The sequence below is a fragment of the Nilaparvata lugens genome, chromosome X (genome assembly GCF_014356525.2).
Source record: "Nilaparvata lugens isolate BPH chromosome X, ASM1435652v1, whole genome shotgun sequence".
In the NCBI taxonomy this organism is placed as follows: Eukaryota; Metazoa; Arthropoda; class Insecta; order Hemiptera; family Delphacidae; genus Nilaparvata; species Nilaparvata lugens.
Window position 1 is genome coordinate 80,206,053 of NC_052518.1, and position 15,105 is coordinate 80,221,157.

General features: G+C 34.4%; 1 protein-coding gene across 5 annotated transcripts in view; it reads right to left on the bottom strand.

Moving 5' to 3' along the window:
• Positions 1-553: 553 nt before the first annotated feature.
• Positions 554-15,105, bottom strand: part of LOC111056645 (set1/Ash2 histone methyltransferase complex subunit ASH2) — a 66,253-nt gene continuing 51,701 nt past the window's right edge. For 3 of the 5 annotated variants that reach the window (XM_039441693.1, XM_039441695.1, XM_039441694.1), the window contains 2 exons: positions 9,523-9,780; positions 1,279-3,974 (listed from right to left, as the gene is read on the bottom strand). In XM_039441693.1, the coding sequence (XP_039297627.1) occupies positions 3,873-3,974; positions 9,523-9,780 (360 nt within the window). In that variant the 3' untranslated portion in view covers positions 1,279-3,872. Of the gene's footprint in view, positions 3,975-9,522; positions 9,781-15,105 lie in introns of all 5 variants that reach the window. The other 2 variants (XM_039441692.1, XM_039441696.1) reach the window with 1 other exon arrangement.

A 15,105-nucleotide genomic window follows, 5' to 3' on the forward strand; every position in this document is an offset into this window, starting at 1 on the left:
ATACAAGGAGCATTGTTGTCAGGTGTACCAGAAAATCTATTCGAGATAGAGCGCTCTCCCTGATCTCAGATTGTAGAGCACAAAAATACGCCCAGAGGGATTTTGAATTAAACATCTAAATGTTCACAATCGGAAGATATTGTTGATCAAAAACTAAAAATCAGCTAAATTTATTTTTCCTTAAAATTTCACTCATTTTTGAAAAATCATAACTCAGTACTCATTGTAGATAGAAAGTTCCAAATGATCTTATTTTATTCTTAATTTTATGATCTAAAAAAAGGCATGAGCAATTTTTTTTTGTCTGATTACGAGATTTGGCAGAAATAGCTGAAAACTGAAAAATGAGCCGAAAATACGAGGTTTTTGGGCCATTCTGTATCTAGCACAAGGAAATTTTGCATGAAGAAATTGGTTCTGAACTTCTTTTATGTACCCAAATAATGTATTAAAAAATCAGAACTACAATATAAATTACAAGCACACCCCCTTTTTTATGTCTATATTGACTGGAATGGAATGCGAATTAGGAAGGAAATAAGAAACACTCAAATTCACCAATAATGAAATATTTATTTCACACAAAAAGCTTTTATCATTAAATCGTACATTCAAAACTAACATCACAATTAAAGAGATTATGTGATGATAATTTGTTCCAACAATTCTTCAGTGCACAATGAATTATCATTCATTAAAAGATGTATCAATAAAATAAACTAATTTTAAATCATTATAATTTAAAATAATGATTGAAGAGTCAATATTTAGTTGTCACAAAAATTATTTAATACAAAGTTTGAAAACAACGCAGTGGGATTTTGAATTAATTATTATAAGATTAATTATTATTAATCCTGAGTAATCAGAATAAAACAATGTTTCCAAATAAAACAAATAATTGTGCACTGCAGTATGCAGTAAATAATTGAACCTTCTTAAATGACAATAAACCTGGCATCAAAATAATATCTATCAGTATCATACAGTTCAAAAGTCATTTGCTACGGTAAATATAGTGAAAGAACTCAAAAAATAAAAACGTGAATATATACTTTATAATGCGCAATGTTGATGCGTGAATATAAATGGTTATAAACTATTATTAATAATGTCACTAAAATAAAAATAGCTAATTATTGGTTTGAATGATTAGGCAGCCTTAGAATCAAGCCAGATAAAAACAAGGTTTTGGTACCGATTTACCATAAAGTAACTGAAAAAAAAATAAATATAAGCACAAGACAAAACATACCTCCGTGCGGTAAAAACTAATAATTAGGTAGAGCCCCCGTCCTTTAGCTTTGCCTGCCGGCGGAGGACCGCTTGAGTTCAATACTACCCTTTCCAAATCATTTTTCAACCCTTTACAATATTACAAACTCAATTCCATAAAACTAATGATTACGCATTTTTTGTCCTTTGAACTTTTAACATGAATCTGAACATTTAGAAGATGAATAGAATTTAATAAGAATCAGACTATATTTTAAATAGTTCCCTTTTCGTTTCAAACACAGTTTTTTCAAACTAACATCATAAATCGATAAAACTTATATCATGCGAATTGTGGGAGGAATGCAATTGAGTCGGAAATTGGCCAATGATCTCTCTTAAACGAGGTACTTGAGTCGAGAAATTTTCAACTTGAAATCTTCATTACTTGAAAAAGTTAGTAATGTGGAAAATTGTTGTTTTTAATACTTCGTATATATAAAAATTTTGTATGAAATGTAGAGAAATGAGTTTTTTTTTCAAGAAAAAACATTATAATAGGTCCTGCTGAAATTCTGCAAAGAGATGAACATACGCGTGCATCTACCATGCTAAGCAGATGCATATTATGATCTTGATAGGCCAGTAGGAGGGAGTCAAGAATGAAGGAAGCTCTGCAGGGAGCTTCCTTCATCTATAGGGACTATCGAGTCTAAGGTATGGATGTCACCCCGCGAACCATATGCATCTTCAAGGGCAGGTAGGCAAAGCTAGAGAACGAGTACTGTACAACGCCACTTCTATGTATGACAGCCACAACACTCTAAGGATAAACTGTTGGTGGATTCAAATAATATGAAAAGATTCAGAAAAAGAAAAAAATATTAATCGGTGATATTGATGTAGGCTTTTCTAAATAGTAGGCTACATACAAACAGAAGAATGCACTTCAAATCAATTTCCATATTAAAGATCTGGTTAAAACGGACTATGATTAACAAAACAAAGACTACGATATTCATGTATTTGACATATGTGAATAGATTTCATGTTGTCTACAATTCAAAGAAAAATAATGAACATAAGTTAACACATTTATATATATATTTTTTATATCTATATAAATTATCTTCATTAATATTACTCGACAATAGTGACAGATTACATAGAGTCGAGAAACAAACTATGTAAGTGAAGGCTGGTAATGTGTTAATACATCAAAAGGATTATATTAATAATAAAGTGGTAATTTTCGATCACTGGAAAATACAGGGTATTGTGATACACAAACGAATGTCCCTATTTTTTATACTATATTAGCATAGCTCAGAAACAGGTTTTATATTGAAGCAGTGCATTTTGAAATCGCATGGATAATTGAAGGTTCTTAAAAATTTTTTCAAAGTAATCATCACCTAAAATTTATACGGGTGATATTTTCTCATATGAATCAGTGGAGATTTGTTTAAGAACTCAACAGACTAACATGTTTCAACAGATTAAGGTTTGCATGTCGTTGAGACGTAGGAGTTGGTAGGATACAAACAACATTTGCACAACGCCAATTCGGACAAGAAAGTGAACCCCCCTATGTATTTAAAATGTTATGGCCTCCATCTCGAATTAAATGAGAGATAGGAATCTGCTCGTTAAAAGACCCCACACATTTAATAGAATCATTTATTTATGCTACTGAGAAATTAATGGAGAGTAATAACCGGTACTGATTTACTGATAATATCGTTTTTGGTAAATTATGGGGAAATTAGAAAATATCTGTTACATAATTAAGTTGATTTGCGGTAACATAAGAATGTAATACAATTATTGATAATATCAGGTGTGAAACAATAGAAAAATATAATAATGAACAAATAATATTAGAATGTAATATAATGAATAATAATATAAGAATGTGTGAAACAATTAAGAAAATATAAGAATGGACAAAATAATCATTGTTATAAAAGAATGTAGAATAATTGAACCTTTTTGAAAAATAATTTTAAAATGAGTGGAATAATATTTGAATAATAAATTGACGGCCAGGATAGAATTAGCCGAGATGACCAAGGTATTGCACCCTTCTTTCTGATAGCGCTACCTGGTCGTGGGTAGAATGCCGTCGGTAGGCAAGGACGTCTGATCATCTCATCATTTCTCCCCATTGCCCTCTCACAAGCTAGAAGCTCATGAGCTGAGGCATTTAAACGAGTGAGGCATTACTGAGGCGAGGTGCTACTTCCGCCAAGGAGTCGTAAAAAGCCATACTAATATTATTATAACAATAACGTTGTTGTGATAGGATTCACACTCAACATGAATGATACGTATTATCATTTATCATACGTATGATTAAGTTTTTGTAAGTATTCGTAATCATGAATAAATACAATTGAAATAAAATGACAAGTTATTTCATCACCAAACATAATAATATCAATTTCTTAATACTAAGTAATGAACTTGAGCTGAGGACATAAACAACTTTGGAGGTTCAATATATAGACCACAGAAAACGCATTCATATTGGAGCAATACTTACTGAATCGAATTGAAGAAACTGTCACTCAACAAAACGTCAACTTCAAGATTTTAAACTCAAAGAAATAAAAACTAAAAGTACTTAATGTATCATTCCTTCAAATTCAATTCCATCAAGGTAAAGCATCCAATCTCAATTTTCCATCATTCTCTGTGAGGTATAATAAATCTGCCATAGTCTGCTCGCAAATAGCTTCCTCTGCTTTTTCCCACATCTGAAAAATAATTCTCATTTTTAGCAGTCCGCTACTGTAGAATCAAATCACAAATATTACACAGCATATGAACTTCTAGTAACTGAGCATACTTATTGGTATTTTTTACACTATACTAAAGATTATTAAAAGTTGATGAAATAAATCTTGTGAAATGCTATGCAATGATAAATCATTGGTAACCCTGTTGAAAATGGCTGAAGACTGCTATTGCATGACGTCTGCGTCTCGAGGAAATGATAACATCCGGTTTTGCCTAGTTTCCTACCCTCTCCTATTCTCAGTTAAGACAAATAAATGACAAGCAGATCCCGCATTGACGGCTAAGTCAGCGACCAACCTCTTGTTGATGGCTGTTTTGGCTGCCAGTCAGCTCTAGGGAGCGCGGAAGCTACCAACTCTCCTATTGGTCAAATTATAGTGAAGCGGCAAAGGTGAAGTGTAGCAAAGAAGATAGAGTGTAGCAAAGAAGGTAGAGTGTAGCAAAGAAGGTAGAATGTAGCAAAGAAGGTAGAGTGTAGCAAAGAAGGTGGCTGTGAGTGTTGAAAATAATGCATGTTTCTAAATGTGTCGGAACATAGTGGAGCGACTAAGGTAGGTGAGACATTTGGATCCATGCGCATTATTTGAACACTTTCAGCTATCTTCTCTGAAACACTCCACCTTCGCCGCTCCTCTGTGTTTTGACTCTGAACCTAGCGCCGCAGTGCAAGCTGGTTTCGCACAGCTTGGCTGAGATGTCATTTGAGATGCCTGTCTGAACGGGAAGGGTTTCGGCCGCATTGCAGAATGACTGTTAACGGTTGCCGGATGATCAGCAGCTGGGGTTATCGTTATTTTTCAAAATAGAGAAATTCTGATTGCAGATTCGTTTTCAGATACACCAAGTTCAGAATAAGGTTCAGAACATAAGAACATAAGGTTCAGAATGTCAAAAAACAATTGAAAAATCAATTTTAAAAATCATCATGCAAAAAGTCAATTTAAGGTCTTGCGGATGTGTTTTTGGAAACGTTTTACTGGTGACGTACTTGAAAGTTTATAGATTTGGATACTGTTGATATATTTAGAAGTGGTGGCAGAAAAATTGATGAAATTTCGAGGATACATTTTCACGAATTCGATTTTTCAATTTCAGAAAATATTATTCTAGTTAAAAAAAAAACTTTAATTATGTTATTGGATCAAAATCAGGTATATTTTATTAGTGAATAGCTTACATTAGACAATTTTTTTTATTTCGGGCAGGGCCGCCCCGAGGTTAATAGGCGCCCGGGGCGAGATTTCGCTATGCGCCCCCCCCCCCAATTATAGCGCGGTGAGGTAGTATTTAAAAGTAAAGCTACATTGCTCTTCCAGGAGGAGAACTTTTATTATATGCTGCATCCTCTCCTTGATAATCATGCTATAGATTTTGTAAGCAGTGTTTAGCAAGCTGATTTCTCTATAGTTGTCACAGGAACTTCTTAGTCCAGTCAATATAGACATAAAAAAGGAGGTGTGCTTGCAATTTATATTGTAGTTCTGATTTTTAAATATATTTTTTGGATACATGAGAGAAGACCGGAACAAATAGTCCAGAACTTCGTATTTTCAGTTCATTTTCCAGTTTTCAGATTTTTCTGCCAAATCCAATAATCTTACGGAAAAATTTGCTCCAGCCTTTGTTTTAGATTATAAAATTCTGAATAAAATGAGATCATTCGCAACTATCTATCTCCAATAAGTACTGAGTTATGATTTAAAAAAAAATGAGTGAAATTGAAAGAAAAAAATCAATTATGATGAATTTTAGTTTTTGACCAACAATATCTTCCGATTGTTACCATTTAGTTAGATGTATAATTGAAAGTCCCTCTAGGTGTATTTTTGTGCTCTACAAAAGTACCATCATCACCAACTACATTGTCCTCACATTGATATATTGCACAATGACATAAGTTCATGAGATATTCTCTATGAGAATCACCCGTTAGATGCACTTCATTTCAGTATTTCCTAGTGGAGAGGCGCGCATAAGGACACTTCAAGGATCAAAATTTCAAACACTATTATTACTCTTGACACAATGCTCGTATCTCATCGTACTACACTTCATTCTTCTCGGCTCGTCAAGGCGGTCAAAAATCATGCATTATGAGTCGAAAAGTTGAAAATTTATTGTTGAGTGTAATCAAGCCCATATTCCAATACACAAAAAATGGCCAATTTCTAGTAGTGGTGATAATGTTTGAAGCCGAAAATTATATGTTTTTCACAATACAAGGAGCATTATTGTCAGTTGTATCTGGAAATCTATATGAGATAGAGCGCTCTTCCTGATCATAGATTGTAGAGCACAAAAATACGCCCAGAGGGACTTTGAATTATACATTTAACTAATTGGTAAAAATCGGAAGATATTGTCGATAAAAATTAAAACTCATCAGAATTAATTTTGTCTTTAAATTTTACTCATTTTTGAAAAATCATAACTCAGTACTTATTGGAGATGGAGATAGATAGCTGCGAATGATTTCATTTTATTCAGAATTTTATAACCTAAAACAAAGGCTGGAGCAAATTTTTCCATCCGATTACTGGATTTGGCAGAAATAGCTGAAAACTGGAAAATGGACTGAAAATACGAGGTTTTTGGGCCACTCTGTATTTAGCAAAAGAAAATTGGTTCTGGATTTTTCTCATGTATCCAAATAATATATTAAAAAATCAGAACTACAATATAAATTGCAAGCACCACTGTATATAGTGACTGGACTATATCTCCCTTCTTGGAAAGAGATTTTACTGTAGCCACTTTCCAAACTTCCGGGATTCTCAATTATTGTCTCCAGCACATATTTATCAAATGGAGGAAGCGAAGTTTTAAGAAGAGTTCCCTATGCTTGAACAGCTCCATATTTTTTAAAAAATATACCCCTATGCTATGCGTAGAGTGACTTTACCAAAGTTTTTATTGTTTATGCCACAATTAACACCACACATATAAGTAATGAGTTATACATAGAAATGGATTGATAAGAAAATGGTTCAAGACTTTTAACGTGAAGGTGAAATAAAGCTACTTGAACCGATAATGTCGGGGCGCTAATCATTATACGACCGCGGCGCCCTGGGCGACCGCCCCGGTCGCCCTGTCCTTTGGGCGGTCCTGATTTCGGGTATTGAATCAAGTATTAAACCTGATAGACTTAGCAAACTTGAAAAAGTAATAATTCAATAGCAGAATACTATTTATAGACTGAAGGCTGCAAGTATTAGAATGAAAACTGCTTGCACATCAAGCATGGCTTCATATTACACTCACCTTTTGATTATTAACAATTGGATTTGTAGCTTATAAAGAATTACATTCTATACTAACTGAGCTTATTGAATTTCATTATCATATTCTTTGATGTCTTATATAAAGGAGGGGATACTTAAGATTCATTGCCCACTCTCCTCGAATATAAGAGACGTTTTATTTTTGTTTCATTTCAAAGGTAAAACATGTAGGCTAGCTCTCCAAAAAAAATTACTTTTGAGTGAGTGCAGACCATATGTACGTAATGAATTCATGTCTAATGCTAGGTCTATATGTGAGTACATGAGTATTACAGAGATAGAGAGTGTGATGGTGAATACTTTACTGTCTGTAAAAAAATAAGGAGTTATCCTGATCAATTTTTCAACTATGCAAGGATGAGCATAGAATCATTCCATATTTTACTTCAAAAAATCAAACCTGTACTGGAAAGAACCTCAACTAACTTCAGGGAAGCTATTTCTGCTAATTGATAATTTTTCCCATTGAAAATTATTATATTTGTTTATAATTGAAAATGCAGGAACAATGAGTTTATCATACTTGTTCTTGGAAAACTGAGTTTATAGAACCATGCCGACAAAAGCCGATACTAATACTTTAAATTCCAATTAATTCCCAGCTTACAACTTCAATTGAATAGAACAGTTCCATTAACATTGAAATTTGAAGAAGGAATAGTTGAGACTAAGCTTAGTTTTTATCTTTCGGATGATATAATCTATTATTATAGATCATTGTAATAATTTTATATTCATAAATAAAAGTTTGATTGATTGTCCACCCAAACTTGTTTTCTAGTTAGAGCTCAACTCCATTAACTAGAAGTATGCGTGAGACAAGCAGATTATAATCCAACTTTTGTATTGAAAACTCTGAAAATTTATGCTGTTCCAATATAAAGGAATATATATGGGAAAAAAGGTACTAATTATAATAATTGAAATACATAATATTACATTGAAACACGAGTAAATGAAACATACACCAAATATAGTACATAATAAAACTGGTATGAAACTGAAACTGATGAATACGAATGAAGCTAAATTGCCGCTCCGCTCGGCAAAGACATGTCTGAGGAATAAAATTAGCCGACTGGTTAGTTCTTGAATCTGTCCGCTAGGCGGAACTGCGCCGATCATTGCTGGGTGGAAGAACTTACTGCGGCCGCTCGCATTCCCACCAACGCTGCTATTACTTGCTGTCTCAGCGCCTAGTCCGAGTCAGCCAAGCAACCAGCCTGCACTGCGGAGCTAGGTTAAGGCCGGTTACAGAGCTCGACTGACCTTCAGTGCGTATGTAACATCCTGACCGTATGCATCCATGAATCAGATATACACATTCAGAGCTCTCCTGACGAACGAACCGATGCGTGCGGTCAGTCCTACTCTGTACGGATACATGGAACATCTATGGAAAAGACAAGCGCGACTGATGTACGCACTGCCGGTCGGTCGAGCTCTGTAACCGGCCTAAGCCAATACCACTAGCTATGGTCAGGTAAAGTTCCATCCATTGCAGCCAGAGGATGTGATCCTGGCCCTTCCTTTTCACCTAAAACTACCTGCAGAACCAATCCAGGCTGAAGCAGCACTCAGCCCCAGAACTCAACTAACATTGTAAATTGGTTAATTCAAAAGTTACACGGTTTGTCAAAAGTATTTTGATATATAAACATAAAAAAATAAATGAATAATTTATGCCATAAGTTTAGCTTCAATAAATGCAGTAAGTAATCCCTGTCCGAACCCGAAATTCAGTACAAGGCTCAAGCAGTGCTATTGACAAGAAATGCCAATAAATTCAACAAAAAGTTCAAACTTTATTTTAGTCGATGAAGGTTGAACGTCATGTCTGGCAGGGCAAGAATAGCCCTGTAAATATATATTATATATTTACTATTTACTAGTATTGGGAAGGAGTAGTTCTGCTTCTAAGAGCTACGAATTTTATTATTTGAGCTAACTGTTAGGCCTACAAGAGAAAAAGCACATACGCTTCCTTAGACTAGATTGCAATACGCCAACAATGAAGAGAAAAATTATCCTCTATCTTCAATTAATCGTTTTATTGTTAACAATGACTACACAAAAAAATATTAAAATATATAAAAAGGAAATCACAAGAATAACAAATAGGCTACCTAGTCAACAAAACCAACGCATACTAGTAAAATAAACTTTGCAGTTCTGAATCAATGGTAAGATCTGTTTGATTGGAATAAATACTATGACTTACGCCTCTGTAGTTGTATTCCGAAGTAGATGGAAGATTCTTGAAGTTTGGTCCGAAATTCACTGAAACTGTTGCACTCTTATGGATTGAAATGGTTGGATAGTAAGCTCCAGCATAGATGTCGACAAATGCTTCCCCTTGATACTCTCCATTTATGAAGAAGATTATTTTACTTCCAGGCAACGGTTTCAAATTCTTCAAGCACTCTGTTACTCGGTCTTTTTCTTCGTAGTAGAGATGGCTCTTGAACTTCACAAGCGGCTGGAATATAGACGAGGCCAGAAATTAGTTCTCTCAAATAAAAATTGATTAGTATAAACATTATTGTAAAGCTACCAATAAATTGATGGAATAGAACATTCACGAGTTTAAAAAAAATATCCTTATCCCCTCAATACAAAATACGAGTATGTAACATTCATATTCAATTCTTACAGAAATTCTTTATTGTAAATAAAATAAACCAGACTCCTAATTAAAATGTTGTTGTTATTCCAAAATAATCATTTAGCTGGTAAATTAATAAAACCAACTGCTTACGCTACCAACAAATGCTGCGCAACAACAAATTTAAAGTGTTTCCGTCTGGGAACTGGTGGATCACCCCTTTTTTTTCAAAAGTTTTCAATGTAGTAATCGAAACGTAATTGATTTCTCTATGTTAGCTCAATCAGTTGTATCATTCGAGTGGTAAGTAGAGATGTTGCAACTAACTGCTAGTACGCATGAGTCATTACTTGTTTCAAATCCTTCCTTATACATTTTTGAACATGCTTTTAAATAATCACAATTTGCAAAAACAGGTCGTCAAACAATAATATAACAAATGGTGGATGCACCTAAATCATAATGTTACACTATTGATGACTCTTTCACAGATCATTCATCATCATTATGTGGCACTACAACCCGATAGTCGAGTTTTGGCCTGCTCTACAATCAGTCTCCACCTCTCTCTATCCAGTGCAGTCGTCTTCCATCGACGTATTCCCAGCTCTCTAAAGTCCTTCTCCAGTTCATCCAGCCATCTGAGTTTTGGGCGTCCCACTTTCCTTTTTCCTTGTACTGTGCAGTACAGTACTTTTTTGGTGCCCATTTCTGGACATGTCCTGCCCATCTTATTCTATTTCCTTTAATTACACCAATAATGTCAGGTTCCCTGAAAATGGCATAGAGTTCGTGATTGTATCTCCTTCTATAACCATCTTCTTCTCTAACTGGTCCCAGTATCCTACGTAGGATACTCTTTCACAGATATTCACATTAAATTAGTTGCACGTTAACTTCCAATTGAATACAAAAACTTTCTAATCTTTAAAATATTACTTCTTGGCAAAACTTTACTAATATTTGCGATAAGTGGACGATTCCACACTTAGAAGGCCCGAAGCCACCTTCAGATTTTTAAAGATCTATAAAATAGAGAAATTCTATTTCATAAATTAGTTTCGCGGTTTGAAGGGAACTGCTACTCCCAAGCAAATTATGTTCCCTCTCTAACAGCAAGATGTGTCATTAACAACATCTTCACACTACACTTTTTTTAATAAACCTAATCAATAAATTAAAAGATAACAAAGAAAACACAACTCAATAAAAAATACTTCGTCTCAATATTACCATTCCATATAAATTCTGGTGAGTCTTGATCAAAATGTTGGTTTACAACTGATGATTGATAATGATGATTGGTGTGACGACTGAAACTGGGCTTTTCTTTAATATTACCCACAATATTCGATAACTACGACACAAAATTCAGTACTTGAGAAGAAAATTTGAAAATGTTGTACCTAGAATTGATGTGTAATAATTAGATGTACTAATCTGTACAACTTATTTCAATTTTTTTGTTATGAAATACCACTCTTTCATTTCCGTTATTTGAACTACTTGCTCGTCATAAGTAGCTTGGTTGTTGACAGAAGCAAGAACTCCCCATCATAGATTTATGAATGTATAAGTTAATTTATTATAAAAATATGAGAGTAGAATCTTATGAACCGTGAGGTTTCCATTTAATGCCTTGTCAGACCCACTTCTCTACGACGAGGGAGCGAAGTTTTAAAAATCTGGTCATCGGGTATATCCAGGTCAAACAGGCTCGCTTAGAAAGCGGAAGTACCGCATAGTACCGACCACTACCGCTTGCTGGGAGATTCCTGTTAGCGCTCGGAGCGGATGCCAAGCGAGCTGGTCTGTCTTGGTCATATCTGAATTTACGGAAAGAGACTTTCATAATTCATAGCAAGCGCATACGTACGACTGCGTTTGCCGAGTCATCGCTAGTCGCTACGTACAGCCAGTCAGACAGTGGATGTTGTTGTTGTCAATTACTTGTCAATACATTCGCCATCAATTATTATTCTAATTAGTTTACTTCATTAATCTCAATTCATTTCTTTCTAATTAACTAATAACTTCGTGAGGCATATCAATAATTTTGTGTGTGTGTCTGTGAACACGATAACTCCATTCCTAATTAACCGATTGACTTGAAATCTTAAACTTAAGGTCCTTATACCATGAGGATCCGACAATAAGAAATTCAATTTAAGATGGCGGAAAAAACCATGTTTTTCACGGTTTTCTCGAAACGGCTCTAACGATTTTCTTCAAATTTATACCCTGGATAAATAGCTATTTATAAGCCCTATCAACTGACATGAGTCTCATTTCTGGGAAAATTGCAGGAGCTCCATAATATTCTTTAGAAAAAAGGATCTTGTTGAATTTCTATCACGATTTTCTCAAAAATGACTTGACAGATTTTTTTCTAATTCATACTCTGTATAGGCCTAGTTATTCATCAGCTCTATCAACTGGTATGAATATCCTTCCTGGGAAACTAACAGGGGGTCCACCCCATCCTTGAGAAATTGACTTTGTTGCCTCCTTCTCGTGCATGAGATAGGTAGGTAGCAGTTTATTCAGAAGACATGATCGAGATATTTATCTATAGAACAGCTGTTTTGACGACTTTTAAAAAATCATCGAATTCACAATAATTTACTCAATATTATATACAATAGTATGATCGTAGTTTTAAATATGTATAGCCGCCAATCGTCATTATGTTATACCCCTAAATTATTCTCGTTTAAGAATTGGAGTTGGAGATTAGCCGTGGTGCCGGATGGTCGTGTTTGATTGAGCTCCGTTCAGATAAGATTAACTGCTTGTTTTCGCTTCGGAAATCGAGTTGATTCCTTAACCTAACCTATTTTATAATTCTAATCCTAACTTGAATATCAATCAAATTACACATTAGCTACTAATAATTAACAGATTAATCATTCATAGTACTAATTATTCATACTCTCTTAAAGTTTGTTTGTTTTATATAATAAATATTACAACTAATAAGGCGTCTTTTGATGACTGTTATATTGTAGACTTCTGTAACAGCTAATAATTCAATAGTGTAGCTTATTACTAATTCAGTTTAAAACCAAACCTCTCGTTATTAAAAATAATTCTCATCGATCTTATTTGAACACAAACTAATTTTCATAAACATTTAAATAGTTATTATCTCATTTAGACTGCACATATTAGGTAATTCATGGTTAATTAATACTATAATTGTTACATAGATAATTCATAAACACTCTCAATTTAATAATCGTAATATTATTCAATATAATGTGTTTCTAAAATATATATTAATTTGTAAACAGAATCCCACTTGAAATCAAATACTGAATACTAAATTAATTATATAATATACTCCCTAGTTTCTTAAACCTAGCCAATTTAGTTTCTGAATATCATATTCCTATATCCTTCTAAAAATTCTGAGAGGAAATCTAATCCGGGATTATAGATGATAATAGTTGTTGACACAGGTTGAAATAGATCTGCAAGATCAGCAGGCTGCTCTGTAGAGTTTGTAAACATTGCATTGCTCTTGGCCCGGATCCAGACGGGGTACGAGCGATTTGAGGACAGACTATTTCTTTGTATCAAATTTTCATCTGTTTCCTTTCAAATTCATCTCTGACTTGAGTTACTTTTTAATTAATTACTCGTATCAGGACTGACTTAAATATAAAACCGCTTGTAACTATCACAAAATTTATATTAAAAAAATAATTCGTAGTCAAGTTTTAGATTTCACATATAATATTTGAAGGTGTCTGATATAATTTCATTTCCAAGGATATTCCACTATAAATATTTCGATAAGTTAGGGAACGGTTATCATGGAATCATAACAAGCTAGTTGTACTGTCTACGTGATTTCTCAACTGTTCTAGGTAGTTCATAGATGCATGTGAAATAACAATAGATTTTAATTATTGAACGAAATATTTTTCATTCGTAGTATAACTATAACTGATCAGTAGAGTAATATTCTAGTATTATAATTCAATTGACGAGGATCTGTTAGTCTCCTTATTTTATCAAACATGAGTGAAATAAAAAATCATAACCCAACAAAAAAGACCTGGCATTCTGTTCAACGGTTTCAAATATAGAAGGGACGGCATACGCAGTGACAACCGAGTGGATTGGCGATGTTTGACGAGTGCCTGTTCGGCATCTATTGGGACTGACTCCGAGGAGGCCAAGGTGTTGACTGTTGAGGGTGAACATAATCACTCTTCTGTTATGAGTCCATCCCCATCCCCTTCAAAGTCATCCGGCTTATTCGACAGCTCTTTACTCCCAAATAGAACTCCGTTGAAAACACCGTATAAAGCTAAAAAGATCGAGTCAGTGGGCCCAGTTGATGTGACACCTAGTGAATTATCCTCTCCCTCAATACAGAATGCGAGTGAGTCGAAAAAATTGCCATTGTCGATTCAAAACACCCCCATTGCCTCTAGAATTGAAACGAAGAATGCATCTGTGAATACACCTTCCCACCCGAATATTCTTTCAGACTCAGGTGATTCACTCCTTAAAGAAATAGATCTACTGCGCCAAAGAGATGATTTAATATCCCACATAATGGACCTGCAAACTGACTTAGATTCCTCTAGGAAAGCAAGCGAATCCAATATAAATCAACTACAGCAGCGTATCAATGAACTCGAGAATGACACAAGAGATAGGATCGAATTGGAGAGTGAGAATAGGGCTCTTTCCTTGAATATAGCTGAATTAAGAATCACAATTGAAGTATTGGAAGCTGATTTGCTAAGAAATAAATATGAAACACTAGAATTGGAAAGGGAGGAGCTTCGAAATTTTTATTCTCCTGGCGAATCAATGACACACAAATCCTTATACCCCTTTCACAGGAGGTCACAGGATGAAATAAACTAAAATAAACTAAAATGAGGCTTACAGTTCAATGAGCAAGGAAAGTTGTGTGTGTGTGTACCACATCTGATTTTTTTACTAATCACTAATAGAGAGTAAGGCAACGGGCACTAGCTCAGTGTGACATGGCTTGCTAAGAAACATCCGGTAGCTCGCTACCGCCAGCGATGTTGGCGGTAGTCGGCCTGACAAGGCATTTAGTGCCAATTTCAAGTGGTTAATTCTTATTTAACCAACTGTATTTGTGTGATTAAGACATTTCAGCATTCTTTTTCAAATACAGAGACCAGTACTTACTCAAATACCCCCGCTGTA